The sequence below is a fragment of the Muntiacus reevesi genome, chromosome 3 (assembly GCF_963930625.1).
Source record: "Muntiacus reevesi chromosome 3, mMunRee1.1, whole genome shotgun sequence".
In the NCBI taxonomy this organism is placed as follows: domain Eukaryota; kingdom Metazoa; phylum Chordata; class Mammalia; order Artiodactyla; family Cervidae; genus Muntiacus; species Muntiacus reevesi.
The window spans coordinates 255,796,553-255,817,204 of NC_089251.1; the positions used below are offsets into that span (position 1 = coordinate 255,796,553).

General features: G+C 36.8%; 1 protein-coding gene across 2 annotated transcripts in view; it reads left to right on the plus strand.

Moving 5' to 3' along the window:
- Positions 1 to 1,089: 1,089 nt before the first annotated feature.
- Positions 1,090 to 20,652, plus strand: part of DNAJC10 (DnaJ heat shock protein family (Hsp40) member C10) — a 54,186-nt gene continuing 34,623 nt past the window's right edge. Inside the window, exons 1-9 of one of the 2 annotated variants that reach the window (XM_065931887.1) lie at positions 1,090 to 1,518; positions 2,062 to 2,117; positions 3,037 to 3,386; positions 5,044 to 5,206; positions 6,719 to 6,769; positions 12,651 to 12,733; positions 12,963 to 13,094; positions 13,651 to 13,744; positions 14,790 to 14,867. In XM_065931887.1, the coding sequence (XP_065787959.1) occupies positions 3,183 to 3,386; positions 5,044 to 5,206; positions 6,719 to 6,769; positions 12,651 to 12,733; positions 12,963 to 13,094; positions 13,651 to 13,744; positions 14,790 to 14,867 (805 nt within the window). In that variant the 5' untranslated portion in view covers positions 1,090 to 1,518; positions 2,062 to 2,117; positions 3,037 to 3,182. The remainder of the gene's footprint in view (positions 1,519 to 2,061; positions 2,118 to 3,036; positions 3,387 to 5,043; positions 5,207 to 6,718; positions 6,770 to 12,650; positions 12,734 to 12,962; positions 13,095 to 13,650; positions 13,745 to 14,789; positions 14,868 to 20,652) is intronic. The other variant, XM_065931888.1, reaches the window with a different exon arrangement.

Consider the following 20,652-nt stretch of genomic DNA (forward strand, 5'->3'; position numbering starts at 1 on the left):
TACAGTCTCTGGAGCCAAGCTGCTCAGGTATGAACCCCAGCTCTATCATATATTTACCTTGTTATCCTCAACTGTGAAATGGATATAATAATAGTCACTATCATATAAGAGAACTTGGAGGACTGAATTACATGTGTACTTAGGCCAGTTCATGGCACTCCTTAGCTACATGAGGCTACTTCTAATATTTCTGCCTTTGCTCTGGCTACTTTCTCTTCTTTCCGGTCAGGTGTTAGTTTAGCTATGGATCCTACAAGCTCATCATTTTTTAACAAGCTGACATTTGATTTACTACACGTGAAATTGTTACCAATTACCACTTATATTAAGGTTGCTGTCATACGTAGGCGTTCTTTTCATTAGGACGTTTTTTCTTTTCATGGTTGCAAATGCATCTACCTCAACTGTTCTAGTTATATTGTGTGTGCGCTCAGTGTTCTCAGGCATGTCCAATTCTTTGTGACCCCATGGACTGTAGCTCGCCAGGCTCTTCTGTCCATGGAATTTACCACTCAAGAATACTGGAGTGGTTCGCCATTTTTCACTCCATGGGATCTTCCCCACCCAGGGATTGAACCTGTGTCTGTTACCTCTCCTGCACTGGCAGGCTGATTTACCATTCCGGGAAGCCTAGTTATAATGCTGCAGATCAAAATGCAGTTTCCATACCATATTATTTAGATATAAACGTGGGAGAGAGGAGTATGCACAACTCCCCAGTTTCCAGCTTGAATGACCAGGAAGTCAGACAAAACAGTAGAACACTCACATTTGTCGCCTACACACACACTCATAAATATTTTTATTTCTTCCAAATTTCCTACTGCCTCTTCACTCTAGACTGACACTGCTATCAATGTCACTTCAGGTAAGTTTCCCTTTTCCTTCAAAATTTCCCCTTGCTGCCCCACTCACCCACCAAACAGGAAAGTGCGGTAATGGGTCTGCCTTTCCCTTTAAGAACAGGGTCAACGAGAAATTGCAAGCCTAAACCAGCCCTCCGAATAGTCGCCGTAACCACAGCAACGGGAGCAGGAAGGGGCGGGTTACGTCGTCCTGCGTCCGGCCCGCGGCGCGCGCCAGCCGCAATGGTGCGGGTGCGGGGGCTTCGTGGTTACAGCGTGTTCTTCAGCTCCGAGTTGAAGCCGGAGCCGGAGCCGGATTCCGCGCCGAGGGCCACGTCAGCCTAAACCTACACCGCCCTCCCCACGCTGTTCGGCCCGCAGGTCCTTGGGCGAATCCTCCCAGGCAGCGGCCTCCACGCCTTTCCCACAATGCCCCGCGCCAGGCCCCGCCCCGCCTCGCCTAGGAGACCGCCGCGCGAGGCGCAGACCGGAGCCGGCCGCGCTGCTAGCTGCCGGTGTGGCTGGTCCAGCCCCATCCCGGGCGCGGCGGCCCAGCGGTCAGAGAGTACGTGTTTCTCTCCGGAACGCATAGGTTGTGTTTGGCCGTGTGGGGTCCGCCCCCGGGGGTTGAGGATGGGGAAGTAGCTGCAGGAGACGACCCCGCAACACCGAGGTGGGCTTGGACCCGGGGCCGGGGCTTTGCTGGAGCTGGTGGCGGCCTGGGCTCTCCGGCAAGGGAGGGCGGAAATGGCCTGTGCGCTGGAATCTTCCCCGGCGCTCTTCTCTCCTGTGGCTGGATTTTAGTGTTCTCGCTCCCAGTCGTCTTTCCCGCTGCTAGCTACACCATCCTTTTCTTCAGTGGTACGCGCTTTTAGTTTCTCGCTTTAGCCTCAGTTATCCAGATTCCTGGCACACTAACCCGGTCCCACACACCAGCACCCCTTGGCTCCCAATGTCTGCATCTTTCCCCAGTCGCCGCAACCCATTCTGAAGTGGTGGCAGCAAGGAGTTCGTGCTGCATTTACCTGCAGCTTCTACCTGTCCCCGCACCTCGGCGCGCAGCTAGTCCGGCACGCCCACGCTGACTCTGAGAACCACCGCTGCGCAGGGAACAAATAGCGCTTGTCAAATGGTGTTTGCTGATGTGATCTCTGTTTCATTCTAAATGTTTTCTAGTCTGGATGTTTATTAATCTACATCGCTCTATTTTACAAAGGTTTTTTTGGAGACGTGAAAAGGAAGCATTAGAAATGAATCGAAAACCGTTCACAGGTGAGAAAAAAAAGTTAAAATAGGCATTTAAGATTAAAGGACGAAAGGAGGAGCTGAGAATGCTCGGAAAGTTGGGTTTTTCGAAACATTATGAGATCTTTGGAACTAAAGTATATACAAATTTGCATGTGATTTTATTTTATTTTTATCCTGCCCAGGTTAGCGTGTCTGAATAACTGATTGCTGCTTTTCTGTTTTTCTATTTTTATTTATGCCAAATGTAAACTATTAACTTGCAGTTATTATTCTGCAAGTTATATATAAAATAGTAACTTCTTAGATAGAACAAAAGCACCTTCTGAGAAAATTCAGAAGAAAAAACGGGCGACTTTGTACGTTGTTACAGTGATAGAAATTCACTGCCGTTCTTCTTGCATCGGTTTTATGAAAAATACAGACTCTTTGGAAGGATCTGGTGCTTCTTGTACCCCCAAAGGATATTTCCTACAAGTGAAATTTGATTGAAATGAAAACTGGATAGGCGTAAATGGGTGGAGAAATAACCAAAAAGGAAGCAGATTAAAAGGGCCAGTCTTAAGCTGGGTAGAAGAAGGAAGGAAGTAGCTCCTCACCTCCTGTTCACCACCCGCCTCCCCTGTTGTGATGCTGAGAGAGCGAATTGCTGCATTTATTTGTTTCTGAAACGTTCTAGATAGCTGCAGCCACACTAGCTCCCTTTTCTTTTTTTTACCTTTATCTGCTGTCTGGACGCGAATGATCGCCTGAATCTGGCTACCTAGATAATGGAAGGAATGAAGCAGGCCCCCAAAGAACAGGGCCTAAGGCACTCACCCTGATTTGCCATTTACTGGAGATTATATTACTGGTCATGTTATTTTGTAAATAGTGCTATTGATGGGTTGGGGGTATTTTGTTGGTGGTGGTTTTTAATGTATTTTACCTGATTTTTTCTCTTTAGATTAACATTTGGGGAGACAATTTATGATGCCTGTTTCACTTTTGGAGTAATGTGGACAGAAGTTCTCAAATTTGCATATTACATCAACTGGAACCAGTGGCCTTATCTTAATGTTTATTTAAATCGGAACTTGTACAAGAAAAACAATGGGAATCTGGTTAAATAAAGATGACTATGTCAGAGACTTGAAAAGGGTCATGCTCTTTTTTCTAATAATGTATATGGCCATTTTAGTGGGTACAGATCAGGATTTTTACAGTTTACTTGGAGTGTCCAAAACTGCAAGCAGTAGAGAAATAAGACAAGCTTTCAAGAAATTGGCATTGAAGCTACATCCTGATAAAAACCCGGTAGGTAAAAATTTCTTTTTAACCATTTCTGATTAATGTGTTTTAAATTAGTGCTCAGAATTCTTAAGAACAGCCACTACTAGTCAAAAATCACAGTTCAACATCTGTGCTCAAAATAGAGGAAGCTAAATAGTCTAAGTTTAGAGGAGTTAAAGGAATGTCAATATCAAAATGCAGTTCTCTCAATTTGAAAACTAGTTTTCAGCAGTTCTATTACAGATGTTAGTCACAGAGCAGAAGTAGTTTTCTTTGTAAAGCAGGTTAAAATCAAGTATTTTAGAACAGTAAGAAAAATTATTTGCTTACAACATACAGAGGGTATGTCTTGCTAAAAACAGCAGCAAGAGCTATTAATAGCATGCTTCAACTTTTTTCTCCTATGTACAAATCTAAAACCAGAGTCAGAAAGTATTACAAATTAAAACTTGGCAGCCAAATCCAGTTAATGCCGATCATAAATATTTGGTTATGTATTCCATAATGAAATCTTTCAAAACTGTTTTAATTCTTAAGATATTTTTATTATTTATCTCATTTCATTTTTTTCTTAATGAGATTTGATATTCATCAATAAGGAAGATTTAACTATAATTTTCTAGGTAAAGTTTTTATTGTTAACTTCAATAACTATTTTTTAAGTTATTTTTGCTTATTTTTATTTTTGGCCACACCACTCTGCTTGCAGGATCTTCCCTGACCAGGGGTTGAACCCAGGCCACCGCAATAAAAGGAATCCTAACCGCTAGGCCACCAGGGAAGTCCCTAGATAGAATTTTAAGTAGGATTATTTTATTTCCATCACATAAAGCCGAGCAATAGAATTGGTATTTCTCTAAAACTCTTGTTAATTGGTAATCTTTTCCTGAGATCAACATTTTGTTGTGTTTAGGATTTTCATTTTTACAAATTTTTCTTTAAATTTTCAAATGTCATTTAAGTTTCTGTATAAAAGATGGTAGACCCACCTAAGTACTTAATTCAGCAGTCCCCAACCCCGAGATGCTAATGCCGGAAAATTTAAAGTGGAGCTGATGTAATAATAATAGAAATAAATATAGAATAAATGTAGTGTGCATAAGTCATTCCAAAACCACACCCCATCTGTGGAAAAATTGTCTTCTTTGAGAGGGTCCCTGGTGCCAAAATGGTTGGGGCTTGCTGATTTAAATGAAAGCATTCTTCAAAAAGCAATTCTATGAAACACTGACAAATGAAACATATCAGTCCAGTTTTGAGTTATTACTTTGGTATTAGTTCTTATGTCATAATCGATTGGGTTACATACTTTTTTTTTATTTTGCCTCAAATAGGTAACCTAAAATTTTCTTTGTGATTGTTTTAGAGGCCACACATGATATTTACCATATTGTTTTCAAGGATTCATTAGTCCAGTTTTTCTGTTGCATCTATTAGAGGTCATATTTTATGACCACCTCTGTCAACCTCTTGAGGCATTAATTCTCATTTCTCTGTTACTTTTCTTCTTTTTTAAGATTGTAGTTTTTTAAAAATACTTTTTTACTTTTTTATTTCAATGTGTGATGCCCATTTCATATTGTACTACTCCTTATCTTGGTATCTACTCTCAAAGAATTCTCAGAATTAAATCAGTTAATTGTGTATCTGAAACAAATATTATATCTAATATTTTTAATAGAATAACCCAAATGCACATAGTGATTTTTTGAAAATAAATAGAGCATATGAAGTACTCAAAGATGAAGATCTGCGGAAAAAATACGACAAATATGGAGAAAAGGGACTTGCAGATAATCAAGGAAGCCAGTATGAAAGCTGGAATTACTACCGTTATGATTTTGGTAAGATGATAGATATTCCTTATGAAGTTATTGTTTATTTAAGTAAATTTAGAAAATTAATTTTGTTTCACCATTAGCCTATTTATGTAATTAATGTGCATCCTCTAGACCCTCTTTTTAATGCAGCATGGGAGTGGAATTCAAGAGGAAAGTCAAGTAGTATGTAGATACCTGAGTAAATATGGAGGTGTTTTGGTCATAATCTTGTTAAATACTTATAACAATTGTATTTAATTTTTTTAAATATTTGTATTAGAAGTTAAATATTGAAGCCTTCTAGTATTTTTAGAGTATCATATTTTCCAGGAAAGATTGAAGTTTCCTTTAATAGTGGTCACTTCAGTAGAAATACCATCCTTCTTAATTAGTAATGAATAATGGCTTAAGGTGTGACAGGAATGAGAAGGCAGGCGCAGAGAGAGTCAACAAGTGAAAGAGATCGAGGGAGGGGAGAGTAAACACAGGTGTCAAGCGAAGAGGGAGCGTTCTGATAGCAGTGGTCATTTATTGGCCTCAAATGCAGGCTGAGAAGTGAAATATGCTTTTATCTTAGAATCAATAAAGTATTTTCAGTTTACATCTGGAGTATTTATTTCTCGAGACTGACTTTTTAATATAGTATTTTCACGTATATTCACTATCGTTTGATAGTCTATAACAAGTGTCGGTAGTCAATATTTCACAGGCTAAGTCTGGCCTGCCACCTAGTTTTGTAAAGTTTTACTGGAATACAGTTTTGCTCATCTATGTACATATTGTTTTTCACACTTCAGGGCAGAGTTGCATAGTTGTGACAGAAATCATATGTCTCACAAAATCAAATACTAACGTGTGTATGTATCTATCACTTAATATTTATTCATTGATATTTTATATAGTAATGAGAAGCTTTCCTACATTGGTGTTATTATAATAAATAAATTTTATATTTAAGCTTGCCTCTACCTCTGCAAATACTCTAATTATATAAGACATTTAGTGGTACAGAACATTTTTAAATGATAGCACATTAAAAAGAAAAACATGCAATCTGAAAGTGAATGAGGTCTGAAAGTAATGTACTATTGCCAATTTCCTGGTTTGGATATTGTACTAAAATTACATAGTATGTCACCATTAGGGGAAGCTGGGTAAATGGAAGTCTGAACTATTTTTACAACTTAATAAAAGTCTATAATTATTTTCAAATAAAAGCTTTTTCAAAAAAACAATAAAAATTTTCTGTGGAGATGAAATCGTGTGACTGTTAGGAGCCACACCCCCAACACACACACCTGTGACAGTACATATCAGGAAGTGTCTTTTGATCGCTCTTTAAATGTATCACCACTGTTACTGTTTATTCTTTGCTTTACCCCTAGAAAAATAGAATAGATTCTTAGTGTTGCAGATTCTTCAACTTGAGATTTAGAATAATCTGATTTTTGATGATTGAAAGAAAATGACATTTTTACTGTGTTTATTTTTATGATGAAGTTTTAATTTTATAATTTTATTTACTTCTAAAATTAGGTATTTATGATGATGATCCTGAAATCATAACATTGGATAGAAGAGAATTTGGTAAGCTTGTGCATTTATGATTTTCCAAAACTAGTTTAAGACCAGTCTCTTTAACTAAAATTCCCTCAAAGACAAATGTATTTAGAATTTAGAAATTTTTCTAATTTTAGCAAGGTAAATGGTATATATTGTATTTTAAATAATGTTTTATAATCACCATCGAGATTTTAACAGTTTCTTTTATTGTAGATTTTAGCATATCATCAACTTTCCTTCTATTATGTTAATGAACTTTTTTAACATTCCTGTGTATTAATGCTATTATTCCTCTTATTTGGCAGTTGAGGAAACCATAGAAGTGCTAGCAACATCCTCAACATTCTATACTTGTGTGTTTGTGTATAATTGACACATTTGAGATAATGAACCAATATCTATTCTATTTCTCTATATTTTTTCACATTATTAAAAAATGTGTATATTTAAGAGTATGTTGTATGAAAAAAGCCTAATACAAAAATGTATATGCAGTATAATACAGATCATACAAGAGGTGTACATATATATCCGTAGAGAATAAAACCTGGGTGGGAACAAAATAAAAATATCAGCACTGATTAAAAACAAAGTTCTTAACAGAATGTGGGGCAGTATACTGTTTTTTTTTTTTTTTTAGTATACTATTTTTAAAAAATACTTATGCAGTGAAATGCCTCAGCATGTATACTAAATGAAGTGAACATTATACACAGCCCCCCATATCAGTTCAGGGTAAGTTTGTATGCCGTGTGAGCTTCCTGCAAACTTGCAGAAATACTTCTAGTTTTGTGTTTCAGAGTTTTAAATAAGTATTGCAAGTAGATTTACTTTGATCTCTGATTTGTGTGAAAATGGATATAAAAATATACTTCTGTACTTTGCAGTGTATTTTAGAAAACATTCATTATTCTTATACTTTCAAACTGGTACACTTTTAATAAAATATTCTACTTTAAAACTATATTTTACCTTAAATCATATTTCAATTTTATTTTGCTTTGTTACAGTTTCATTTAATTAAAATAACTTACTAGGTGCAAAATATATATAGTTTCTCATTTTAATAAACAATGTGTTACAACCAGTGAGTTTTTTACAGTTCCTTGTAAGCAAAAGTTGCATCCTATTCATATTTTCTACAACATAGTGAGTTCAGGTCTACAAGGTAGCTGTTCAGTACATTATTTTGTTTAAAGTCTTGTAGTGAATACCTGAATAAGTTCTAAGGAACATTAATGAATATCTTTATAAAAGAAATGGAAGAAAATTTTATTTGTTTGTATTATTGGTAGACAGAATTGATAACTCATGTCACAGGCTGGCAGAATCGTGACTTACTGGCAGGTAGTTATATGAACCTATTGCTTTTTATGTCGTTATTGTCTCATCTGCTAGTCTATCAGTAAGTATTTTGTGGTCCTATGGGACAGAAAACTTTGGAATTAGAGATAGAGAAACTGAACAAAACCTGCAAGCTGATTAATCCATGAACCTACCCAGAATGAAAGACTTTCCTGATGGCTGTATTGCACATGGGTTCAGACTTTTTCAGATCAGTCATTACAGAGAAAAGGGTAAATTCAGAACTGCTAATAGTTCGTGTGGAACTGCAAATAGTAGTTAAAAATAGATTACAGTCACAAAATCTTAGAGACAGTTATTCAGAAATAATTAAATGACGTCGACAGGTCCAGTGCAAAGTGGCCAGTATTCCGTTTGAACTCTGATACGACCCTGTGTGTGAGCGGACTAAGGCAGGGTGACCCAGAGTTTCATTTGAAGAAGCCGAGGGAGGAGGCCGAGGATGGATAGTCCTTACCAGTTTGTGCCTATGTAAAGATCCCATCCGCCTACTTGGTGTGGGTCTCTTCCTGTTACCAGTAGTTTCTATTTTTGGGGTTACTTAACTTGTGTTTTGTGTAACTAATAAGTAATTATGAAGTTATTTTTAAGGTATTTTATGTTCTTTTGCTCTAGAGAGAAATTATGTTTTCTTTTGACTACAGTCACTAACAACCTTAGATCAGTTTTTTCCAAGGATTGAAATGATTCAAAAGCTGAGCTTTGGACATGGACAATACCAGCCTCTTTTCAGTTCACCTTTATATATAGAACCCTCTCTACGTGTGCCCTGAACTTCATTTTTGTGTCTCTTGTCTCATGAATCTATTGAAAGCTCTGCTTAGTTTCTTGCCTCTCAAGAGGTGGCAAACATTGGCCCCCTGCAAACATTTCTACCTCCTGCCATTCCTAGGGGTCCCGTAATTCTTCAACCACATTGATAACTCTGATGCTTTCAACGCAGGTCTTTTGTATTTTGTCCAATTCTTCAGTTGTGGTAGGAGAGTTAATCCAAATTACATCAGTTCAGTCGTGTCCAACTCTTTGCAACCCCATTGACTGCAGCATACCAGGCCTCCCTGTCCATCACCAACTCCCAGAGTTTATTCAAACTCATGTCCATTGAGTCGGTGATGTCATCCAGCCATCTTATCCTCTGTTGTCCCCTTCTCCTCCCGCCTTCCATCTTTCCCAGCATCAGGTTCTTTTCAAATGAGTCATTTCTTCACATCAGGTGGCCAAAATATTGGAGTTTCAGCTTCAGCATCAGCCCTTCCAATGAACACCCAGTACTGATCTCCTTTAGGATGGCCTGGTTGGATCTCCTTGCAGTCCAAGGGACTCTCAAGAGTCTTCTCCAACACCACAGTTCAAAAGCATCAATTCTTCAGATTACATAGTTCACTTTTATCAGAAGTAGAATTCAACTGTGATACAGAAGAGAAAATGTGATTAATACACTTCACTTTGAAGTTCTTATCCTTCCCATTAAACATGATTTGTATTATCTTTTTAAAAGTCACAGGAAAGTATTACATTGTTACTAAAAACAAGTTCTAGATAGTATCTGCAAAACCAGAACATCCTGCACTTAACACTAGTCATTTGGAGTAGTACCCACACAATACATGCATTCTTTTGAAGACAAACTCAAGAAACGAAAGAGGAACTCAAAGCACTTCAGCTTTTTTTTTAAACGTTTTTCTGGGGCTAACAGAAGCTGCTAGCTATAATTGTATAAATATTAACAAACATTAGCTGTATAGTTTAGAAATTGAAAGTCACATTTTGAAATATACTTGTTCTTTTCTGGGTCACTGAGTTGTACAAAAACATCTCATTGAGCTTTGATATAGAGTTTTATAAATACTGTCAACAGTAGTGGGAACTGGGCAAATTAGAAGTACTCTATGAAAACAAAGTACCAAGGTGGAAAACAATTTTCTTTTCATTCTCATATAGAGGCAAACTTAAATAGAAAAAAATTTTCTTGTAATGAGAATGCTCAGGATTTTCTTTTAACAACTTTATATATAATATACAGCATTGTTGATTATAATGTTGTACATTACATCCCTAGTAGTTTTTTGTCTTGTAACTAAAAGATTGTTCCTTTCAACCACGTTCATCCAATTACCCCTTTCCCCCACCTCTGCCTCTGCCAACCGCAAATCTGATTTCTTTTTCTGGGAGGTTGTTTTTGAAGTATAATGACCTACAATACTGTATTAGCTCCTGTTACACAACATAGAGATTTGTCATTTCTGTGCATTTCAAAATGATCACTACAGTAAGTCTAATTACTATATGTCACCATACACAGAAACGGTATAGTTCTTGAGGATACTCCTCACACTGCATAGATGTCTGTATATGTGTGTATGGTTATTTTACGTTGCTGATCTCATAGGTTCAAAGTCACCATGACAACCCTGCATTTTACGCCCCCCCACCACCACATTCACAGGTTTCAACATCATATTTTATATATTTTTGTATGTTTCTTAATTACTTACTGTGGGTGTAAATGATTTTTCTATTTTGTCTTTTAACCTTCCTACTAGCTTTATACATGACAGATTTACTACCTTTACTGTATATTTGGCTTTAACTGTGAGATTTTTTTCCTTCCATAGTTTTCATCTTTGTAGTTGTGGCCTTTTCTTTTTTCACTTAGATAAGTCCCTTGTGACTGACTCGTGTTAGTATATGGCAGAGGCCAACACCATATTGTAAAGCAGTTATCCTCCAATAAAAGAAAAGTTAAAAAAAATAATAAAATTTTAAGAAAAGAAGTCCCTATAACTTTTCTTGTAAATATGGTTTCATGGCGATGAACTCTTAGCTTTTGCTTCTCTGTAAAACTTTCAATCTGTCCTTCAAATCTTAATGACAGCCTTGCTGGGTAGAGTATTCTTAGCTGTAGGTTTTCCCTTTCATCACTTTAAAGATGTTCAAAGAACTTAGGAGAAGATTGAATGAACAGAGTGAGAAGTTAGAAGTTTTTGAATAAAGAGAAAACAAAGAGCAACTAAACAGAGGTGAGGAATGCAATAACTTAAGTAAAAAATACGCTAGAAGAAGTCAACAAGTAGATTATATGATACAGAAGAAGATGTGGAAATCACTGAAACGGAACAGAAAAACGAAAACAGAATAGAAATGAGGACAGTTTTAAGAAACTCCTGGGACGTCATCATCCATACTAACACTTGCATGATAGAGGTCCCAGAAGAATGGGGCAGAGAACGTGTAAGATTTTACCTCAGTTCCTACCAGTTGGTGGTCCAAGGCAGCATGGCCATTATTTTCACAACCTGGATAGAGTGGTCTATTCATCAGACTTTCTAAACTTTGCCAAAGCACAGCCAATAAAATCCTAATGTACACACTTTGCCTGTAATTTTTCCCACAGATCCATGTGTCTTGGCATTGAAATGTAGGTGAACATTACTGCACACATTACTAATTAACCTGAATCAGTTATATGTATTTCGAATAGTGTGCATGTTTTGATGTCTTAGTACAATTTATTATGACTTTTGGAAATTTTCTTTCAAAATTGCTGATTTTAGTGTGGAGTTATATGGAAACTCTTTAGCCAAAAGCAAATTGTCTTAAACTTTTTGTCTTGAATGTTAGAGCACATCCTTACAATCATAAAATGTTTAAATGAATGGATTTTGTTTGTATCAGGTCCTTTATAGGTTAGATTATAACGTGTAATGTAATTGTTGAGTAGATATTATGTAGTGTTTGGGTCTATTAGCAAATATGTATTCATGTTTTGAATTGTTAAAAACCTTGATCCTAGTACTTCGGATAACTCAGTTTTTCAAAGAAAATGTCTTATTAAGAGCAAAAAGTGAAAGTGAAGTTCGCTGAGTCATGTCTGACCCTTTGCAACCCCATGGACTATACAGTCCGTGGCATTCTCCAGGCCAGAATACTGGAGTGGGTGGCCTTTCACTTCTCCAGGGGATCTTCCCAACCCAGGGATGGAACTGAGGTCTCCTGCATTGCAGGCTGATTCTTTGTCAGCTGAGTCCCAAGAGAAGCCCCTATTAAGAGCAAAGGTTAGGTTTAATCTCCACAGCCCTTACTGTAGGTCGCTGACCGCATTCTTCTGTAATCTGGAGTGGCTCTCAGAGTTTGACTGTGTGCTAAACCGGTGCTGCAGATGCAGAAACCGCAGTCTCTCTCTCTGGTCATTTCTCCATTTCTGTCATCCACACAGCCTCTCATGAGGTTTGACTGTTGCTTCCTTAGGTTGCTTCCTTTATTTTTACAGCTTCTTAGTGACATAGATCATGCTGTTCAAGACTGCATCTTATTGAAATAGAGCTTGGAAGAGGTTTTTTGTTGTTTTTTTGTTTAAAGGTATTGTTTGACAGTCAAAATAGTATGTTTTCTTCTTATAGAAAAAAATATATATAGAAAATGATAAAGGCAGTATGAAAGATGTATGACTATTTTTTTCATTTTGATCTCAAGGAAAATTTTGAACTAACACATGTACAAACCTTTAGTAAATAGTTACAAGTTGTTTATGTATTTTTAGATGCTGCTGTTAATTCTGGAGAACTGTGGTTTGTGAACTTCTACTCCCCAGGGTGTTCACACTGCCATGATTTGGCTCCCACAGTAAGTATTTTTACATCCTGATTATTAAAGTTTTACTATTTACAGTTTATCTATTATTTGAATGTTTTTGAAAATGTTAGGATTTAACTATCAGAAATAGCTATCATATTTTTTCACATGTTTATGGTTTTATTTCATGAATATATTCTCTTTTAAGGAAGTGTAGTTTGAAGAATGTTCAAGGAAACGTAAATTATTTTATCAGAGAACTACTTTTTTTTCTTCATAGTGGAGAGACTTTGCAAAAGAAGTAGATGGATTGCTTCGAATTGGAGCAGTTAATTGTGGCGATGATAGAATGCTTTGCCGAATGAAAGGAGTCAACAGTTATCCCAGCCTCTTCATTTTTAGGTCTGGAATGGTAAGATATAAAATTGGCATTTTTGTTTTTAATTTGATGGAACATTATAACAAGAGGAATACTAGAGAAAACACAATATGTGAATCTGTAGAGTCTTTTGATTTTTCTTATTTTAGGTGCTATCTACCTATGCTATAGTCATAATAAACACTTTTGATTATACTATAAATACTTTTTAGATGACATTGCTATAACAAAATGTTTGCCAATTTCAGTTTCCATCTTAAGGAATATAATGATAACCAATATGTGTGTTGTACTTTATAATTTACAAAGTATTTTACAGGTATTTTTCTCATTGAATATGAAGTTCTAATTTCCCTTTCTTTCCCCAGTGTTAAGCGATAAAACTGAAACTAAAACAGTTATAAGTAATATTATTCAAATGTCTGATAGGGAATCCGTGTAATCAAGATTCTTAGCATGTCATTTAGAAAAACACTTTACCATTGAAAGACATATTTTACTTATTCAGAATAATGGAGAATCAAATCAATCAATTTGTTTGAGTTTTAAAAAGTAAAAGATGTTTCTCTTTTTATAAATGAAAATATAGGCTGCAGTGAAATACCATGGTGACAGATCAAAGGAAAGTTTAATGAATTTCGCCATGCAGCATGTTACAAGTACAGTGACAGAATTATGGACAGGTAATTTTGTCTTCATAATTTGCTTGATTTTCAAGGATACTTTGAATTGGTATTTCAGATTTTTCAGTAGTAATATTAATGTTCTGGTCATATTATCTTTTCCATGCTTCTTAGAAAGGAATTATGTCATTTGTTCTGAGCTCTGCTAAATAGTAGGCCTTTAATAAATTTATACAGAAACGAAAACAAGTTTGATGTAGGATATGGATACGAGATGGGGCTAGGTAAAAAGGCAACTTTGAAAGTGCAACTGAATATTTAGTAAAACAAGTGTTTTATTTCTTTCATAAGTATACTATATCAGGTGTAAATTTATGCCTATTCAATTTAATTTTGAAGTTTAAGAACTCTTCTAATCTCAGGCATTTAATTCATCAGGTGTCTTTAGGGGAGTTATGTAATTATACTACCCATGAAATGATAGTATTTACTTCTAAAGGGATGCTCATATCATTTAATGAATCCAGTTATGTCTCCAAAACTGTTAAGTACTAGGGCTGCAGCCATAAACTGTATAATCTTTGCCTTCTGGGACCCCATTATTAAACCATTAAAATACAGAGTAGTGACTATTATGATAGAGGTAAGCTTAGGGAAGCATGAAGGATATGAAAGAATTCAGGTGGGGAAAGGAGGAAGGGTTAGGAAATTCTTCCTGAATGAAATCAGATCCAATCTGTTGTGAAAGTGAAGAGGAATCCTTAAAAGGTCACTGTATTGGGAATCTGCAATATTTCATGAATCTAACAAAAGATGGGTGATGAGTAGAGTGGTTTGGGGCAGGAATGACCAACTGAACGGGTAGACAAAGCTCAGATCACAAGGGGCCTAACTTGTCAATTTGAGTTCCTTTCTTAATAATAAATTTAGATTTTATATGATTGAAAAAAAGTCAGGGTAGGAATTTGACATGCTCAATAGGAATCCTGAAAACTGCTCAAGAGTAGATTGGAAATGGATGAGATTAGATGGGAAAACCCATGTAGAAAATGGTTTCCATTGTGGAGTAGTAAATGATCAGAAATTTTCTTTATTTTCTCTTAAGGAAATTTTGTTAACTCCATACAAACTGCATTTGCTGCTGGTATTGGCTGGCTGATCACTTTTTGTTCCGAAGGAAGCGGTAATATTATTTGTTGTTTTGTTATGATGAAGAGACCATGACATTTGATTTTTAGGTGACAGTCTTTTTTTTCCATAGCTTTATTGAGATATAATTGACAGAACATTCTGTAACTTTAAAGTGTACAATTTGTTGATCTGAAACACTTATATGTTAGAAAATGATGACCACCATGATAGTAGCTAACACTTCTATCCTGTCACATAATTACCATTTCTTTCTTGTCATGAGAACATTTAAGATTACTCTTTGAACAAGTTTCAAGGATTTAATACAGTATTATTAGATATAATCACTATATCCTGTATATTAGGTCCTCAGAAGTTACTAGTCTTATAATTGGAAGTATGTACTCTTAGACTAGGTAAAAATCTTAAGTATGCTACTATAATTGATTATTTTCTATTTTCAAAGTACAATTTATACTTTTTAGTTTAATGTTATAATTTTTATTTAATGAATATTTATCTTTTTATTCTTTTACACATAAGGCTATAAAATTATTCATTGCTTGTTTTAATTTGAAGTATATATTTGCAATATTGTGTTGGTTTCAGGTGTATAGCATTCAGTTTGATTTTTTGTGGGATACCTTCCATTATAGGTTGTTACAAGATATTGGGTAAAATGCCCTGTACTATACAGTAAATCCTTCGTATCAATTTTATGTGTAGTAGTTTGTATCCGTTAATCCCACATCCCACATTCCTAATCTGTCCCTTCCCTCGTCTCTCTCTCTTCTGGTGACCGTTAGTCTGTTTTCTGTGTCTGTTTTGTATATAGATTGGTTTGTATAATTAAATACCATATATTTGTCTGACTTCACAAAGTATGATATTCTCTAGGTCCTTTCATGTTTCCACAGATGGCAACATTTCATTTTTTTTATGGCCAAGTACTACTCCTTGTATCCACACCACATCTTCTTAGCTGTTGATGGACACTTGGGTTATTTCCCGTTTTTGGCTATTGTAAATAGTTCTGCTTGAACATACAGGTGCATTTATCTTTTCAAATTAAAGAGTTTTTGTCTTTTCTGGATATATACCCAAGAGTGGAATTGCTGGATCACACAGTAGACCTATTTTTAGTATTTTTGAGCAACTGCCATACTGTTTTCCATTGTGGCTGTACCAGTTTATATTCCCACCAACAGTTTGGTGGGATTCCTTTTCTCCACACTCTTTCCAGCATTTATTTGTAGACTTTTTGATAATAGCCATACTTACTGGTGTCAGGTGATACCTCATTGTGGTTTTGATTTGCATTTCTGTAATAAGTAGACACATTGAGCATCTTTTCATGTTCTTGTTGGCTGTCTGTATATATGTCCTCTTTGGAGAAATGTCTGCTTAGGTCTTATGCCTTTTTCCTTTTTTTTTGGCTGCACTACACAGCATGTGGGATCTTAGTTCCCCAACCAGGGATTGAACTGGTGACCCCTGCATTGTAAGTGTGGATTCTTAACCACTAGACAGTCAGGGAAGTCCCTGCCCATTCTTTGATTGGGTTGGTTGTTTTTTTGTTATTTCTGTCATGTGAGCTGTTTACTATTTTAGTTATTAACCCCTTTTGGTCACATCATTTTTCTCCTGTTTCTTAAGTTGTCTTTTCATTTTATTGATGACTTCTTTGCTGTGCATACTTACAAAACCAAGCTTGTAAGTTTGCTTAGGTCCCAGTTGTTCACTTCTGCTTTTTTTGTGTGTTTGCCCTGGGAGACTGATCTAAGAAAAGATTGCTACAATTTATGTCTGAGAATGCTTTGCCTGTGTTTTCTTCTGGGAGTTTTATGAGGTCATGTCTTATATTTAGGTCTTTAAAGCTTTATTTTTTTTTTTAATTGAGGTATGGTTGTTTTACAGAGTTGTGTTAACTACTGCTGTAATTAAGTGATTGAGTTATACATGTGTATGCATCCTTTTTTTTCTGTTCCTTTCCATTGTGGTTTATCGTAGGATATTGGATATAGTTCTCTGTGCTGTACGCTAGCACCCTGTTTATTCATTCTGTGCAACTCCAGCCTCCTCCTCTGTCCCTCCTCCCAAACCCTCTCCTCCTGGCAACCACCCATATGTTCTCTGTATCCGTGACCCTGTTTCATAGATAGATTCATTTGTGTCATGTCTTAGATTTCACATATAAGCCATATCATATGCTGTCTTCCTCTTTCTTCTGACTTACTTCACTTAGCATGATAACCTCTAATTGGATCCATGTTACTGCACATGGCATTATGTTGTTTCTTTTTATGGCTGAACGGTATTCCATTGTGTATTGTACCACGTCTTTATACATTAACTTGCTAATGGACATTTAGGTTGATTTCATATCTTGGCTGTTGTGAATCGTGCTGCTCTGAACATAGGGCTGCATGTATCTTTTTGGATTGGAGTTTTGTCTGGATATATAAAGCGTCTGCCTTTAATGCAGGAGACTGGAGTTCAATCCCCAGGTCACGAAGATCCCCTGGAGAAGGAAATGGCAACCCACTCCAGTACTCTTGCCTAGAAAACGCCATGGATGGAGAATCCTGGTAGGCTACAGTCCGTGGGGTCAGGAAGAGTCGGACTCGACTGAGTGACTTCACTTTCACTTTCATCCCTAGGGATGGGATTACTGGATCGAATGGTAATTCTAGTTTTAGTTTTTTGAGGAAGCTCCGTAATGTTCTCTATAATGGCAGTACCAACTGACATTCCACCAGTAATGTCAGAGGGTTCCCTTTAATCCACACCCTTTCCAGCATTTGTTATTTGTAGACTTTTTAATGATGGTTATGCTGACTGGAAGTGGTACCACACTGCAGTTATCATTTGCATTTCTCTAATGGTTAACAACATTAAGCATCTTTTAATGTGTCTATTGGCCATCAGTATTTCTTCTTTGAAGAAATATCTGTTTTATGTTTTCTGCTCGTTTCTTGTTTGGGTTGACTTTTTGCTGTTGGATTTTATAAACTATTTTTACATTTTGGAAATTAAGCCCTGGTTGGCTGTGCTGTTTGAGGATATTTTCTCCCATTCTGTAGGTTGTCTTTTCGTTTTGTTTGTGGTTTCTTTTGCTGTGCAAAAGCTTTTAAGTTTGATTAGGTCCCATTTGTTTACTTTTTTTATTCTTATTCTCTTGGGAGACTGACCTCAGAAAACATTGGCATGATTTATGTCAGAGAATGTTTTGCCTGTGATTTCTTCTAGGAGGTTTATGGTGTTACATCGTCTATTTAAGTCTTGAAGCTATTTTGAGTTTATTTCCCTATGGTGACATGTGTGTTCCAGCTTCGTTGATTTACCTGTGGCTCTCCAACATTTCCAGCACCACTTGCTGAAGAGATCATCTTTTCCCCATTGTATATTCTTGCCTCCTTTGTTGAAAGTTAATTGACCATAGGTGTGCGAGTTTATTTCTGGGCTCTCTATTCTGTCCCATTGATCCATATATCTGTTTTTGTGCCAATACCTCACTCTTTTGATTAATATAGCTTTGTAGCAGTGTCTGAAGTTTAGTAGGATGATGCCTCCTGCTTTATTTTTCTTTAGGATTGCTCTGAACAATTCCTTGTCTGATTGCTGTGGCTAGGACCTCCAATTCAGTCGCTTGAATAGAAACGATGAGAGTGGGCATCCTCATCTTGTTCCCGAATTTAGAGGGAAGGCTTTCAGTTTTTCACTGTTGAGTATTATGTTTTTGCCTGTGGCTTTGTTGTAAGTGACCTTTTATTATGTTGTAATATGTTCCCTGTACACCCACTTTTATGAAAGTTTTTATCATGAATGGCTGTTGAATTTTGTGAAATGATTTTTCTGCATCTGTTGAGATGATCATGTGATTTTTGTCTTTTTTGTTAATATCACATTGATTGATTTGCACATGTGGAAACCTTCTTGTGACCCTGAAATGAATCCAACTTGATCATGGTATATGATCCTTTTTCAGGGTTGGTGGATTCAGTTTGCTAATCTTTTGTTGAGGATTTTTGCACCTATATTCAGCAAAGATGAGTTCAATTCAGTTCAGTTGCTCAGTCGTGTCCAACTCTTTGCGACCTCGTGAACCGCAGCACACCAGGCCTCCCTGTCCAGCACCAACTCCCGGAGTTTACCCAAACTCATGTCCATTGAGTCAGTGATGCCATCCAACCATCTCATCCTCTGTCGTCCCCTTCTCCTCCCGCCCCCAATCTTTCCCAACATCAGGGTCTTTTCAGAAGAGTCAGCTCTTCGCATCAGGTGGCCAAAGTATTGGAGTTTCAGCTTCAACATCAGTCCTTCCAATGAACATCCAGGACTTATTTCCTTTAGGATGGACTGGTTGGATCTCCTTGCAGTCCAAGGGACTCTCAAGAGTCTTCTTCAACACCACAGTTTAAAAACATCGATTCATCAGTGCTCAGCTTTCTTTGTAGTCCAACTCTCACATCCATACATGGCTACTGGAAAAACCATAGCCTTGACTAGACGGACCTTTGTTGACAAAGTAATGTGTCTGCTTTTTAATATGTTGTCTAGGTTGGTCATACCTTTCCTTCCAAGGAGCAAGCGTCTTTTAATTTCATGGCTGCAGTCACCATCTGCAGTGATTTTTGGAGCCCCCAAAAAAGTCAGCCACTGTTCCCACTGTTTCCCCATCTATTTGCCATGAAGTGATGGGACCGGATGCCGTGATCTTAGTTTTCTGAATGTTGAGCTTTAAGCCACCTTTTTCACTCTCCTCTTTCACTTTCATCAAGAGGCTCTTTAGTTCTTCTTCACTTTCTGCCATAAAGGGTGGTGTCATCTGCATATCTGAAGTTATTGATATTTCTCCTGGCAATCTTGATTCCAGCTTGTGCTTCCTCCAGCCCAGCGTTTCTCATGATGTACTCTGCATATAAGTTAAATAAGCAGGGTGACAATATACAGCCTTGACATACTCCTTTTCCTATTTGGAACCAGTCTGTTGGTCCATGTCCAGTTCTAACTGTTGCTTCCTGACCTGCATACAGATTTCTCAAGAAGCAGGTCAGGTGGTCTGGTATTCCCATCTCTTTCAGAATTTTCCTCAGCAAAGATACTGGCCTGTAATCTTCTTTCTAGTGTCTTTGTCTAATGAATTTGGGACTGTTCCCTTTTCTTGAGTTTTTTAAAATTTGTTTTGTGTTTTGATTTGTGGTTACCATGGAATTCATGTATGTTGACCCATATCTCTTACCAATTAATACTTGATTTAAACTGATAGTCATTCAAGTTTAAACATACTTTAAAAGATGTACATTTTTACTCCCCGCCTTGCTGTTTTGCAGTTTTGATACCCTGTCTTACATCCTGTGCTTGTAGTTACAGTTGCTTTAATCTGCATCCTAGCTTATATAAGTTGATCTTCAATCATTACTGTGTATTTGCATTGCCTATTATGAGTTCCTTCTTGCTCCTTTTCCGTTTAGAGAAGACCCTTCAGTATTTCTTTTAGGGTAGGTGTAATATTACTGAATCCTTTCAGTTTCTTCTTGTCAGAGAAATTTTTTTATCTCCCCTTCTGAATGGTAGTTTTGCTGTATGGAGTATCCTTGGTTGCAGGTTTTTCCCTTTCAGGGCTTTAGTAGATTATGCCACTGCCTTCTGGCCTGCAGATCAGTTGATAGCCTTATGTGGGTTCCCTTGTAATTAACTCTTCATTTTTCTCCTGCTACCTTTAGAATTCTCTTTTTAAGTTTTGCCATCTTAATTATGATATGTTTTGTTGTGGGTCTGTTTGGGTCATCTTCTTTGGGAACCTCTGTGCTTCTTGTACCTGGTTGGTTCTCTCT